General features: G+C 32.9%; 3 protein-coding genes across 5 annotated transcripts; 2 read left to right on the top strand and 1 right to left on the bottom strand.

Moving 5' to 3' along the window:
• The first annotated feature begins 613 nt into the window (after nucleotides 1-613).
• LOC116343855 (A-kinase anchor protein 1, mitochondrial) lies at nucleotides 614-7,816 on the top strand. 3 transcript variants are annotated; one of them, XM_031772134.1, is made up of 6 exons: nucleotides 614-1,013; nucleotides 5,151-6,199; nucleotides 6,313-6,414; nucleotides 6,595-6,982; nucleotides 7,071-7,204; nucleotides 7,283-7,816. In XM_031772134.1, exons 2-6 carry the CDS (start codon nucleotides 5,165-5,167, stop codon nucleotides 7,355-7,357), a joined length of 1,734 nt encoding a protein of 577 aa, XP_031627994.1. In that variant the 5' UTR covers nucleotides 614-1,013; nucleotides 5,151-5,164; the 3' UTR covers nucleotides 7,358-7,816. The 3 variants fall into 3 exon arrangements, with proteins under 3 accessions (XP_031627994.1, XP_031627996.1, XP_031627995.1); XM_031772136.1 differs by lacking the exon at nucleotides 614-1,013 and adding an exon at nucleotides 1,423-2,547; XM_031772135.1 differs by lacking the exon at nucleotides 614-1,013 and adding an exon at nucleotides 3,828-4,352.
• Nucleotides 7,817-9,995: 2,179 nt separating this feature from the next.
• Nucleotides 9,996-11,149, bottom strand: LOC116344059 (protein tantalus). The gene is made up of 2 exons (XM_031772437.1): nucleotides 10,873-11,149; nucleotides 9,996-10,757 (listed from the first exon to the last, which is right to left on the bottom strand). Exons 1-2 carry the CDS (start codon nucleotides 10,923-10,925, stop codon nucleotides 10,199-10,201), a joined length of 612 nt encoding a protein of 203 aa, XP_031628297.1. The 5' UTR covers nucleotides 10,926-11,149; the 3' UTR covers nucleotides 9,996-10,198.
• A 360-nt stretch (nucleotides 11,150-11,509) lies between these two features.
• Nucleotides 11,510-14,443, top strand: LOC116343902 (sorting nexin-14-like). Its single transcript, XM_031772218.1, has 8 exons — nucleotides 11,510-11,713; nucleotides 11,798-12,007; nucleotides 12,082-12,136; nucleotides 12,206-12,337; nucleotides 12,424-13,277; nucleotides 13,338-13,479; nucleotides 13,549-13,867; nucleotides 13,945-14,443. The coding sequence occupies exons 1-8, from the start codon at nucleotides 11,592-11,594 to the stop codon at nucleotides 14,331-14,333; spliced, it is 2,223 nt and encodes a 740-aa protein (XP_031628078.1). The 5' UTR covers nucleotides 11,510-11,591; the 3' UTR covers nucleotides 14,334-14,443.
• The last annotated feature ends 91 nt before the right edge of the window (nucleotides 14,444-14,534 follow it).

The following is a 14,534-nucleotide window of genomic DNA, read 5'->3' as shown; positions in this document are numbered from 1 at the left end:
TCAAGCAATATCAAATTGCAATACTATTGCAGCGATTATCTTATGAGGCCGAATGAATGGTAAAATACTAATAAACATTTTGATGAGTCAGGAGACTCGATTGCCGTTGCAAAATTTCAGACAACATGATAAAATCATTTATCAGTAAAAATAGTCAAAAGATAAATAAAATTAAAAATAGATACTGAATATATTCCAAAATGTCCAAAATGCAAAAATGATTTCGCAAATCATTCGATACATTTCGATAATAATTTATAAACAATTTGCGGTTCATTTAGAGGTTAGGCGCATTAACACATAGTTTACAATCGAAATGCTACGAGGCGAAATAGAAAAAGCGCGCCCACTTTACGTTTACCCACGCACACAGTCTTAGTTCCGCTTTCATCTTTGTATCGTCGACAGTGAAAAAAAAATACCTTACATTGCTATGCTACTATAAATGAGAACGTCTTAAGCAAAACATGCACCAATACACTTGCACAACATGCGTCTAGAATTCAAAATAATACCGGCAGCTGCTGTATTATTGCGTCTGTGTGAATGTGTTGGAATGGTCGCCATGATAATTTTGCTGATGCAACACTTTCCGTATAGACGATATTGTGCAAAGCGATTGAGAGGAAAAACACTTCATTCAATTCGTTCTTACAGACACGTGGATAACCATAGTGTTCGCGAGCAAATAAAAACGCTTGAAAAAGAATGAAAATTACGATTAAAGTGAATTAAATTAGAATCGTCTGATAAAAAAGCAAATAGTGAACATTTTGAATAATTAAAAATTAAAAATTTAAAGACAAAAAAAGTCGTGAATTAAGTTATTGTCGCAGGTCCCGAAAATATCAAGCGTAAATTAAAAACGAAGGCACATTGCAAGCGATTTCCGAAAAAGGACATAGTGCGGATATAAAAAAAAGTCACATAGTGTGAATTGCGTAGCAAGATCGTACCATCGAAAAAGAGCAAACATACCGAATATCTCTTTATTTTGTTTAAAGAAACGTCACGTAAGTGCAGAATAAAAAATTGATATGAAGTTAATTTTTGCAATGACATTTTGATGCCACATTTACTCCATGATAAAAACGGGTAAAAAAGTGAATGCCCAACGAAATGGAGACAAGCGAATGTATGACGAATGAACCACATGCACGCAGTTCACAAAATCGAAAAAAATCTTATACATACCATACATACAAAGAGCGACCCAAAAAATCAGTTCAAATCAGTTGAATTTGAACGGTGAAAAGAACCATCAGAGAGAAAAAAAATGTGACGATCGCCAGTAAATGTAGAATATTCATGTATAGCTTGGTGATGCATGCACAGTGTTGTTATAAATATAACAATCTGTTTCGCATAGCAAACTCTGGCTAACGAAAAAAAAATAGTCGAAAAGATTCATCACTATTGAGTCTGTATGTATGTGTTTCTCGACTCCTTCGCGTGTTGTTGGATCTAGTTTTTGCGGTATTTCCGCGAAAGAATAAAAAAAATATATTGCGCACGTGTTGCGAATGCTTAACAATAAGTGAAGAAAAATATATATTTGATGGAATTTGGTCATCGAATTAAGCGACACCTCTGCATGCATGAATATATGAATGAATGGTATGGCGAGAAAAAAATTGCTAAAAATGTGCCCGCTTGAAGCAATAAGTTTGTTGACCAAGCAAATTTGATTTAAAACGGTGTGACTAGAAATTCCGTCTTAAATAACATAATGAAATAACACATTCGTCAGCGAATTCCGTACGTTAAGTTCTAATTCGCTTTCTGTCGAACTTGGGTGCGAGAATGAATGAAATCAGTAGTTCATTTAACAATAAGTTCGCATCCAATTAGCAAACAAAACGCAAGTGATAGCGACTGCAAAAGTATATACTTCAAAAATGATTTGCGCAATAGTCTTTTCAACGTTTCCCCCCAAAATATAAAACAAAGAACAATTCGATGCAAGTCATCGTTCCTCTTTTCGGAAAAAATAATCATTCAGTATAAATGTTGGATTAAACAAATGTCAAATATAAACAATTGTCGAAGGAAAAATGCGATTATTCAACAAGATTTACAAACAAAAATAACAACAGTCATTCTCATCGATTTATATGAGAGTTCTGGCAAAACAGATTGTTTCGAATCGAATCAACGAAATTATATTGTTGATATTTTTGCTCAGTCTTCTTTTCGCAACCTTTTCGCCAATACACCGGAATTTCTCTTATGTTTATCCAATGGCATTTGTTTATTTACTCGAAGACAGAGAGAAAGTACAGTTTGTCCAACGTGGTTTATTTTAACCATAATAAATAAAGCTTGAGTTTGCGTTATGATCAATGAAACATAAATTCACCATATATTTTGTTGAAATCACTTCGTTCTGAATACTTCTTATCAGCGGATTTCAATGCGTGCTAATTGGTTGTAACCGCTTATTTCAGTTTTTTTTTGACGAATGTGTTATTGATTCGTATGCCAATCAATGTTGATCGAATTAAATCGAAATCAACTTTTTTGGTTACTGTAATAGCCAAATCCCGGGTAAGATTTTTTTTGATTATGAGTAATGAGCAAATGTTTCACTTTTTCACCATCCATAGTTTGTCTTTTTTTTCATCTATCTTATCATTCACAACTTATTATCATCGCCATAGGAAGTATATACATTTTCGCTTCAGGTTTGATTCTTATCAATGTGACATATAAAAAATACATATGCTCCCATTGCTCGCCATTTTTCACTTAGTTATCTCAATGCCAAAATACATCCATTTCAAAACTAATATGGTGAAACCATTTTTTTATTGAATAGTTCAAGTTGCCGCACAGTCAATATACTATTTCATTGTAACATTTTCCAGAAAGTTCGGTGGTGTGACATCCTCTATCTAGTTATTAACAGAAATGATTATTATAATAACATCTTTATGACTAAAACCAGAACGCGCACATTTTTTTAAATTTAAATTTGCTGTTATCAATTTTATGTTAGATCTCATTGAAGTGGTAATCTGTGTGGTTGAATAACATTTTTCCATGATCCTGACCTCGTCTGATTTGATTTCAAAATAATTGTTTATGCTTTAACTTGTACCCATTTGCTGCGAAATAGATTTAAATAATCTTATTTGGTGACATTTTGATACATCTCATGCATCTCTCATTCGATTAGGTTGAATAGTGAAAGTGATATTGTTTAAATAGCCTACGAATATATGTATGCAAATTAACATTGGTTTTATGATTTTTTTTTGAAATAGTTTCGCAAAACAATATCCATTCAAATTGCAATATTTCATAGCATGGTAACAATTATCATCAAACATGCTTCTCGGTAGATTCAAGCATAAATCGTTTAAAGTGTAAGGATGAAGAAACTTTTATGATATTTTTTTTTTTTTTGAAATTATAAAATGACAACGTGCGATTAAGAGAGAATAGAGATAAGGTATAAAATGTGCACTGAAAAAGCGTTCCAAAATGAAACAACTATCTATTGGAGCCACATTTTCTCATTCATTTTGCTTTATTTTTCTTCGTAAAAAAAAACGATAAAAATCTCCAACTCAAGAAACGTTGTAGCCGATATATCAAGTTTTGGTGGCACTTGATCGTATGCTGATTTAAAAAGTGTTGTGCGCAGTTTTCGTTTTCTGGTCCTGTTCGGTGTCGACCGTATTATACCGTTTGGAGCGTTTTCGTTTCTTTATTTTATTGGTCCCACACCAATCTAACACATACGTTTTTGTATTGAAATACTTCAATGTATTCGTTCAACGATGTTTTTTTTTTGTCATATGCAACGTTGTGTGTAGTATTTTGATCAAGGTTTTCTCTTTCCATACCTTTACTAAATGAGTTGAACGTTTCCACTCATCAAACCCGAACGGGACTCAGCGGTGTTTAGTTACATTTCATTATTTCGTCCATTCGGTTTGGTGTGACACAATCAGGAAACACGCAAAAGAAGTTGTGTCATATTTTACACGCGTTCAAAAATAGAAGCTCCAAAGTCAATCGTCTCTTATCGCATTCACAATTTTTTTTTTCTTTTTTTTTTGAATTTATTTGTCTTTAGTTCTCTTTTCAAACTTGAAGTAGACGCAGCCGGTTTTCGACGTTAATATTGTTTTCATCTAATTTGAATTTTTTTTCGGACGAATTAAGTTTATTGTGATAGGCATTTTCATAGAAATTGATTAACGACGAGAACAAAAAGTTTGAAAATCAGTTACGAGATTATTGTTTGTTTTCATAATTTTTTTTTTCTATTGTTCTTGTTTTTTTTGCATCGGATTTTTTAATTTGTTGTTAAAATGTACGCACCACACAAAATTAACAATGGAGTAAGTAATTGATAACATAAATATAATCGAATCATTGTATTTTATAATGGGTTTTCCGGTGAATTCACATTGAATCCAATCATTTGGATCAGAATTCAAACCGCATGTCCGAAATATACCGGTTTGGGTAAAGAGTAAAAGCAAGTTTAAATTATTACCTTTTATCTCGCATTCGTCTGTTCTCTCTATCTCCTGCTCCACTACTTCACATGTGCTTTTTTTCTTCTCTTCAATATGAGTTCATATCATTGCTGTTATAGTTACGAGTTGCACTCACCGTGCCACGTTGAAGCCACGTAATAATATTCACTAAAATATAGCAGACAATTTTATTTAGTGGTACAGAACACATGCGATGTATGTTCGGATCTCTGTCTGACTTTTTATTTGAATTTAGTGTGTTTGTTCAGACACTCTATAAAAGTGTATTTTTTTTTTTTTGAAATATATTCTAAACCTTGTGACTTACAAAACTGGTTCTGCTAATCTCTTTTGTATTGAGAGAGAGAAAAAGTTATTACTATTATAAGTATATTACTTTGATCGATTGCCGGTTTCTCAATGAGTGTTATTTTTTGTTTGTCGGCGAACATGTGGTTTGTTAGATTTTATTGTTGTATAGTATTTAATTGTAGAAAGATTTTGTACTTTCCTTTTTCGCGTGGAGAATTCGAAAGTTCAGAATATTGTCATTTGGCATGTAGAAATGTACCATTAACGCCAAAATTTAATTTATATGACTAATTTTACTTGTTTGTTAGTTTGTTCTAATTTTCTGATTTGTATTTATTTTTGCAGCATTCTGAAGCAACATGGTTTTGAAAAATCCACTCTTACTTGTTACAATACCATTAGCATTGGCATTGAGCTTGATTTGGTTTCGCAGAAAAAAAATTCATTGTGATTCAGGTGGTGACAAAGGGTCGACAAGTGACAAGACAATAAATCCAAATTTCGAATCGAATAGTGAAAAAATTGAACCGCGTATCGATTTAAAGCATAGCATATCCATGCCAATCGAAAGTACGCCGATGAAACGATCTTCATTAGCTCTCAATAATAACGATTCATTTGATTTTAAATTTGGTAAATCGGCACCCATTGATATAACGCCACATAAAACATCACCAACACGCTCGAAAAACGGTTCAAACGAAAGCGATAAAAATAAAGACGACGGTTCAGAATACAAAGCATTGAACTCGATTGAAGAGAATTCGGTGGAATCGGTTGATTTGCCCGGATCCATTGATTGTCGCCGTCGTTTTTCATTTACTATTAAAACAAACGAGCCGGCTGTTGTTGTTAAAGCATCCACAATGGATGTCAATAAATCGCCACAAAGTTCCTTTGAAACGTTGAATACGTCACCACCATCAAATGCACCAGCTCCAGTTAGCATCAAAACCACACCGTCTGCCAACAAATCAGCAAAAAATAGTGAAAAGAAATCGAAAGCTGGAAAGCAATCGAACGCCAATGACGTTGCCAGTGACAAAGGTGTGAAGAAACAAGAACGTGTTTTGCCAGTTGCAAGCCCACCGCTTAGCTTGTGCAGCAATAAATCGAATCAATCTCACGATTCCGGTGACTCAGGCAAAGGTTCAAGTCCAGCCAATTCAGAGGGTGGCCAAACATTGTCGTCAATTCAATCGTACGACTTTGAATTACCTCAGACAATAGTCGGATGTCTCGTTGGCAAGAATGGCGTAACGGTGAAAAAGATTCGCGATGAATGCAATGTTAATATTATGATCAAACGGCATCCAATTAAACATCGAAAATACAAGCTGTGTACAGTGCAAGGCACACAACAACAAATTGACACCGCACTCGCCATGATCAAGGTAGACTTATTTTCTATGAACGATATTTGATATAGATTTTAAAATGTATATATTGTCAAGCAAACATGAAACCCATATATAACTCATTTTTTGTTTTTATTTTCATGATCAAGTCTAAAATGCCACATAAAATGAATTTAGAACGGGTTGATATCGAGAATGAAACAGCTGAAATGTTGGCAGCCATATCACAAATTGATTCTAACCGATTGCAGGTAGATTTTATTTATTGCATTTTTCTTACCTAGATTCACGACCATTTTTATTTCAAAACTTAATATTAGCTCAACAAAGTTTAATATCGAATAAAAATCCATCAAATTGAATTACAATCACGTAATAGCGATAAATTTTCAAATTGAATGTATTCATTTCTTCTTCCATAAAAAAAATAGCTCAACTTGATCGACGGCATAAATAACGACGTGGCCGTGTGTGCTGTTATCAATGGCGGTCATTTGTTCTTGCAACAACCGTTGCATCCTAGCTATATGTCATTGAATGTATTGCAAAATTGTATGAACCAAAGTTACTCATCATTCGAGTCACCCGTACTTCCAAACTTTAGCATCGGCACAGTGTGCGTTGGTCAAATTGACGGTCATTGGTATCGTTATCAAATTATTGACTATACACCAGGAGCCACAACCTGTGTTGCTAAGTATTTAGATTTTGGTGGATACTGTGAAATTCAAACGACTGAGCTTAGGCAAATTAGAACCGATTTTATGACAGTTCCATTCCAAGCTATCGAATGTCTTTTAGGTGACATCAAACCAAAAGGTAATCATCAGCACAAGTCACAACCTTCATACAATCGTATACAGGATTTGGTTTTAATTATATATATGATTTTCGACGTATTTGATAGGTGGAGAATGGTGTATAGAAGCTTCTCAGGCTATAGTGGAATTAACCCAATATAGAACAATACAAGCGCAAATAACTAATTACACGGAAACTGGAGTGCCAGAAGTCCACCTATATTCATTTCTAAGTCCAAATGTAAGTATATTTGTCAAATAATGCCATCAATGATGAGTTTTGACCGAATTTAAATTGAATTCAATTTATTCTTTTCAGAACGTTGTATTCATCAATCAAGAGCTAGTGGCTAGAAATTATGCTGAATGGTGTGAGCCAACGGTTTCTGCGTAAACAAACGCGTAAGATATATTTTATAATAAGGCGTATAAAAATCCATCATTTCACATATTTTCAAAACGAAAATCATACCCCACAAGCATTACGCGTACGAGAAATGAAAGCAAGAAAAAGAAAAAAGAAAAACTGATAATTATTATTGATTAATAACCAATTCAAACAAAATGATATATACAAATTGTTATATGCTCCGTTAATGAATGGTTAATCTCTGTTATTCGTGAACGTGACTCAAATTAAGTTTTAAACAGAAGAAATCCAAGAAAAATTTACTAAAAAAACAATCAATGATGATACATTTTTTAGAATAAAAAACTATAAAATTGGAGGTAAACAAAACAACTCTATCTCACTAGAAAAATGGCAAAATTTAAAAATGCACTTCAAATGCAGCAAAAAAAAAACAAACAAACAAGAATCAATACGAAGAACGATTGAGCTCAACAAGTTTTAGTTCAATTTGCCTTTGATCACAGATGAAACGCTTTTTTACCATAACTGATTTTAATATTATAACAAAAGAGAATTTATACAAATTCTCCATTTGATTTTTGATAATTTCGGATTGGATCACTCGAAATATATACTTTTTCCATTTTCTTTTCTTAAATTTATGAATTCAGAAAAGCCAACGATTGATATTTTTACTACATTTCTTTCTTTTTTACTTACTTTTACTGTCTGCATTTTGCCCGATTCAATATCAATATTAACTTACCGAGAATAATGAGGCTTTAAGTCTAATTAAATTGTTGATGATATATAAATATTTAATTTCAGCGTTATTTATTTCGGTTCAATTCTATTCTATTCAAATTTATTATTATAATTTGCAAATTACAAAGAAAAACTTCAGTCTATCATAATCTCAAAATATTTGATTTCATTTCTACCGTAATTATTTCCATTAAATTTTATTACGTTCAATGTTACTGACTCTTTTTTTCTCGTTTGGTTTCAATTCAAAGTTCAATCTTTTTTAGTTATCAACAGGAAAAGATATTCGTTCTATTGAAAATCCTAATTTTTAAGGTTAGCTAAGAATTCATAAAATTAAAAATGTAAATAATTATGATAATTAAAGATTTTCATTGGTTTTCATTATAAAATGTGTTGGGTTTTTTTATTAATTCAATGCCCTTGTGGTTCTTGTGAATTTGAATGTTCTACGTCATCTCCAAGAAGGTCCATCATGACGACAGTATTCAGATGAAAAACAAATACCAATTTTTTTTTCTCAAGAAATGGAATTTTTAATTTGAATAAATAACTTTCTCACATTTCATAGCACAATTGTATGCACAGCTGTGTCAGCGATATTGCTTCATATCACTTTTTTTTATTTTGCTTTCAATAGAGTTTGAGTTGTTGACAGTAAGTATTCAAATTGAAAGCGAATTCAGGTGTTTGTTTTTATTAGAATATTTGTTTTTATAAAAATGCCGAACGAATCAATTCTTTTGAAAGGCGTCGGAAGTTTAAAAGTAAACAAAAGCATTGTTAATATTACATCAACAATCTTATCTGCGTCAATTTTTTTTGTATATATATTTATTCGGCTGCGTTCAAAAATAGATCAATAAACATGAAATTGCGTTGACCAGCAAAAAACTGTGACAGATTATCCAAGTTAATTCTTTTGGATGAGTAGTTAAAAAAACTAAAAATTTCAAAAAATCGTTTATACCACTAAAATTTACAAATTATGTACATTGTACACCAATTATCATGAATATTATTTGATCAGTCTCTGTATGGATGATGGCTGGGCGAAGCGCGAAATTCTTGTAACCAAGTTTTCGGTAGCTGTCAAATGTGATTGGACTAGCAATTGGAATATTGAAGCGAAATCGCCACTTGCCTCGTATTCTATGCAGCTGGTTTAGCAATTTTGATTTAAATTTTTTGAATAATAAGACTGAAAAATAAAGAATTGCATATAACAGATTTGAGCTGTACATATTTTGTACATTTTCATACAACACACTTTGTTGTAGTAATATATATAGTTAAAAGTTGCATATAATATGCAACATGCCAATTGATATTTTCAATTTTAAAAAAGCCACATTTTGAAAAAAAAAAAACATGTTTGTACATAATTTGTACATTTTAGTGGTATAAACGATTTTTTGAAATTTGAAGTCGACCGGAATTTGACTACCCATCCAATTCTTTTTGCATGTTTCAAATCTAATATTCTTTCTGGCGATTGAATATACAAAATAATATGTAATACATCATAGTAAACCAGTATTCGAATGAAACGCATATGTACGGTATGTTTTAAATGTAACTTTATTCACAAAATTAAATGGAGAATTGTTTCCACATGAGTTCAAAAGCAAATACTTTCTCTCAAAATATAAGAAATCTTTGTGGATTTCGACACATGAATCAAAACAATATTCAAGGTGTTTGCAAACTCATGAACTCTTCAGAAAGAACCAAAATGATTTTCATACGAAGAAAACATATTTTGAACAAAATCAATCATTCTATATTCAAAAACTGTTTATTGAATAACTTTTTTAACAAGTAAACATAGGCTTTCTACATATCAAAAAGTCAATTTTTCACAAATTTCAAATCAAGTGAAGAAAATATTATTCAAAAGCAACGGCTAATTGAAAAAACCCTGACTATGAATGTGAATGTTCAAATGTCAAAACTCTATTGGTTTTATATGTGGAATTTGATAAATTCAAAAAAAAAAAATATATATTTGTGAACACCGACGAATTTATTTTTAAGAATATCGTAAATTTGTTTAAAGGCAGTTTTGAATTATTATTAATAAAAACATAGGTGTTTGAGTCGATAAATAAAATTTAATTAAGCCCCAACTGTCGATTGTGGCGCCGAGACATCAACCACATCATTGGATTGAAGACGTTCGAGAAACTTCTTCATGGAAATCGGTTTGAGTTTTTTGTGAACGCCAAACATTTTCTGGATGCGACGCTTTCGTTTTTGTTTCAACGTTTTCGAGGGTTTCCGGTCGTCAGTGTATGAAAGGCTTCGCTTTATTTTTCTTTTTCCAAACACTTTTGATTCATCGATGGCATTTTCGTTGGCATCAGTTTCTTCTTCAAGCTCGAAGATGGTTTCCAGTTGTGTGTGTTTCAAACGTCCCAATGACTTGTTCAAATAGAGTTTTTCTATTGCCTTTGAATTCATGTTCTTTTTCTTCAAATTGTTGGATGGTGGCTTCGCGGGCTCCGACGAACTGTTTCGTCTAAGCTGACGCATGATTCGGGCGCCAATTCCCACCTTGTCCCTTGGTTGGAATGTTTGGGGTGCCATTGATTCGCATAAATTTAATGTGGACATGTTTTTTTCTATGATGTTTATTGTGTGCGATGTAATGTGATTTGGAAATGTGAAGTGTTGACTACATAAACAACAGCAAAAAGAAAAAAAAAACATGGAAATTTCATATATGCAAACTACAATATTTGACAAAAATAGTAGATTCAAATAATAAATTTACACGTTTTGGTACTCACTGATTGAACAAATGAATGATGTTTTCTAAGGTCGTTTCATTCTCGTTCAGCATAATAATTGGTAATAATCAGTTTCTATTGGGCACCGTTGACCTGGGCGCATAACTTTTCTAGTCTTAATTTTCCGTTAAATATCTACTTACTTTTAAATACTACGTTTTGTAATGGATGCTAACAATACAAAGAAACTTTATTTCGTAACAAAACAAAAATGCATTGTGAGATCGCAAATTGTTTCAGACAAACACTTTCGATTGATTTCTTTCTTTCGTTTTTCTGTTTAGTTTAAACTGTCAAATTGGTGTTGCTTGAGAGTTGCATTTTCGAAAATCGAAAAATTTATGAGAAATGGCATTGAAACTACTTGAAAATTGAAAATTAATTTACTTTTTTTGATTTTTATACGCAACATTCCTTTTTATTCAACATATTCAATAAAAAAATTGAAATAAACGAGAAAAAATCTATAATTTTCCCGGCAAAACATTGACACTTTATGTTTCGCGCCAAGACATCATTCTTTTTGCTGCGACAACACTATCAGCATTCCCACTATTTCGATTTTAAGCCTATCTTTATAGTGTTTGTTTTGACAGTTCAAAGTACTTTTTTTTCTTTTGATACAATACTAAAGTGACACAATGAACAGTATTTGTTTATGAAATACAAAGCATTACGCAAAATAATAGAAACATATTTTTGCCCTATTGGCAATCAAAATGAGCACAGAAAATGATTTTAATGTGAACAAATTATGGAAGTCATTTTATTCAGATGTTCTTGTCTTATCTATATCAGTTGTGATATTGCTTTTTTCGTGTGTCCTTAGTGTCCATCTCAGGTGATTGTTCTAGTTTGTTCTCTCATTCACGATTTGAACGATAAAAACAAAACAAATAACTAATGAAATTCCAATTGATTTCAGTATTTTCTTTGGGCTGATCATAAGCTTTTCGTTTGCGGCTGGTTGTACGTCTATTATTGTTGCATTACAGCATAAAGCGAGCATAGCAAATTACTTCCAAAAAGTGCAAAAATATTTAGGTTTGAAACAGGAACCAAAGTCCAAACCCATAGACTGTGATATATGTGGCATTATCAAGTGCAATCGTCACTTGACGGTTATACCTGATAGGTAAGTCCAAACTTGTGATAAGTGATGCACATGTATAAACAAACAAATAACAAACTTACCTTCTTACATTGTAGAGAGCCATGGCGAAGACTATTTATTTCGAATGAATTAAATGAAGCATTAGCCAGCGTAGGTTTCAAAAATTAAAAGTCATTTTAGATTAAAAATGTCTATAGCTCTCTCTTTTTTTGGTTGCAGTTTTATACAAAGATACTGAATGCATTCGTTGAGAGTTGGTTTTCACTTCTGTCAAAAAACGAAGATTTCGTTACTGCATTGAAACATATTCTGCGTGAGGCGACATGCCGCTTAATACTTAAAATTAAAGATGTAAGTTCGACTAGAATGGGGCTCGAGGAAAAGAAACCAAGCCAAAGAAAAAACTTACATACATTTTTTCTATCTCGAAATTTCAGTTGGACATTTCAAAAATAATTGCATACAAGCTGCTACCATGCATCTTAAATCACCACGAAATTGTTCAGAAAATGATAAACAATGGTGTAACTCTGGATAAACTTGCGGATCAATTTTATGTAAATGAGTATCAGATTCATCCCGCCGTTCGAAATCGTCAATCCGAATTGGATTATTTGCGTGCTGTTGCCAGATGCTTATTGCCAAGGATTTGTATCAATCAAAATCTCGATAGCAAAGTATTTTTCAGTCTTGGACGTGAATTGGTTGCCTGTTGGGTGCTTTTACCATTGATGGACGTGCTTGCAAATCCAAACTGGCTCAATGCAATGATAATTGAAGCGACCCAAAAACGATCCGAAAGCTCAACAAAACTGGTTGACTCAAAAGGTGATAGAGTCATGTTTTTGACAAATTTTATCGATAAAACCAATGGAAATGGCATAATATTATCTAAAGAAGATAACGACCATGCGTCAAATCATGGAACTGACTTTCTGACCGATCAACATCAGTTGTACATGTTTATGCAATTCTTAAAACGAGAAGGTGCCGTTGACATTCTTCGATTTTACTTGGACGTGGACAGTTTGAATGCTGAATTAATGGATCCAAAGATCACAACCGATCCGGCAAAGCTATCTTCACTTCAGCAACAATCGGAAACTCTTTTAAAAGCATACAAGGCTATGATGGAGCGAGATTTCAAGAAATCGGTAGAGAGTCTGGCCGAAGCTCAAGAAGACGTAAAGAAAAGTTTAAAAGGCAAATGGCAACGTGCATTCCACCAAACTCCCGAATATTTCAAAATGACTTACGGCGGACGTGAGATCTCAGAATCGGATGAACCAAAGTAAGTTTTTAATTAAATTTTGTTCAAAATTATATGATTTAAAAAATGTCTTTTTTGCAGAGCAACTGATGTTCAAACTGGAACCGTATCTCGATTTAGTTCAAAATTGAAAGGTGCAATACGAGGGGCCATCGACGGGGCACCGTTAGAAGCTACTGAGGTTCCAACGGTATGGGACGCTTTCGCCACAGATGAACCGCAGGTATTGGAGAATTTCAGTCACTAAAAGATGTTCCCATATAATCTTTCATATTTTGTTTTGGATATGCAGCCAAATAGCTCAAATTTGGCCGGTAATTCAACAATTTACAGTTCAGTTACACAGAAATTGCGAAAAGAGCGCGGTCAAAATTTGGATGCATTTATCTGTAACTTCATGCAATCCATTGAACAATCAACAGACGTTGGGGAAGATGTCATCGAAATGAAAGAGACTAAACCAAATGATATAAAGCCACATCCACCTGGTGTGTCTTTGGTATTCGGTGATCTTTTTGGTGTGAAATTGTCTTTCAAGCAGCCAAACAAAGAAGCATTCGCTCAGCAGATGCGATGGCTCGAAGGACCGTCAGAATGTTTAATTTACATTCGTAAGTTTAAGTTTAAAAATGCCTTCCAATATCTCTTCAAATGGTTTTTCTAAACGAATGTCATTTTCCCTTTTTAGTAATGCACGTTGTGGATGTGAGCCGATTCATTGTTCGTTTCATTCTGGGTGTTATTAATATATCGAAATCCATCGTTGACTCTCTACTATGCAAAGGGATCGATAAATTGCTACAAATGGCACTGTATGAGCCGCGTTTAACGCTTTTGGTGCGAACGGTCGATGAACAGTTATTTGGTAAAGAGAAGAAAACCGATCCAAGTTTCACGGAGTTGCTTGAACAACAACGGCAAGCGAGAAATCGTCTTGCAAAAATATCGCCAAAACTTGCAAATTGTGCAGACATACTGCAGTCACCCATTTTAAATAAACATCTGTCATATTGTCTATTAGATTTAATAATTGCCGAACTTTATCCAGAATTGGCCAATAATATGGCCAAAAATTGAACCAGTTACAAATTACCAAAAATAATGGTAAAATTCCGCTAACTATTTTTTAAATATGTGTTTATAATCATGTATGAATCTCAAATAAAAATCCAATAATTATAACGAAATTTGTCTCTTATCATTGAGTGAACGATTCAAATGTACTAACGAAAGAATACTCCGAAAAAAAGTGTTGCCAGCGCTGAAAAACTATTTAAG

Source organism: Contarinia nasturtii, unplaced genomic scaffold (genome assembly GCF_009176525.2).
Source record: "Contarinia nasturtii isolate CC-2019 unplaced genomic scaffold, AAFC_CNas_1.1 Cnas_scaffold_1037, whole genome shotgun sequence".
Taxonomy (NCBI): domain Eukaryota; kingdom Metazoa; phylum Arthropoda; class Insecta; order Diptera; family Cecidomyiidae; genus Contarinia; species Contarinia nasturtii.
This window is presented reverse-complemented; position numbering and strand designations above follow the sequence as displayed.

Coding starts and splice junctions, on each gene's coding strand:
- LOC116343855 (XM_031772134.1), top strand. CDS start 5,165: ATGGTTTTGAAAAATCCACTCTTACTTGTTACAATACCATTAGCATTG. Junction 6,415..6,594: donor TTGATTCTAACCGATTGCAG/GTAGATTTTATT, acceptor TAAAAAAAATAG/CTCAACTTGATCGACGGCAT. Junction 6,983..7,070: donor AGGTGACATCAAACCAAAAG/GTAATCATCAGC, acceptor CGTATTTGATAG/GTGGAGAATGGTGTATAGAA.
- LOC116344059 (XM_031772437.1), bottom strand. CDS start 10,925: ATGCTGAACGAGAATGAAACGACCTTAGAAAACATCATTCATTTGTTC. Junction 10,758..10,872: donor ATCATTCATTTGTTCAATCA/GTGAGTACCAAA, acceptor TTGTTTATGTAG/TCAACACTTCACATTTCCAA.
- LOC116343902 (XM_031772218.1), top strand. CDS start 11,592: ATGAGCACAGAAAATGATTTTAATGTGAACAAATTATGGAAGTCATTT. Junction 13,278..13,337: donor TCAGAATCGGATGAACCAAA/GTAAGTTTTTAA, acceptor TCTTTTTTGCAG/AGCAACTGATGTTCAAACTG. Junction 13,868..13,944: donor AGAATGTTTAATTTACATTC/GTAAGTTTAAGT, acceptor TTCCCTTTTTAG/TAATGCACGTTGTGGATGTG.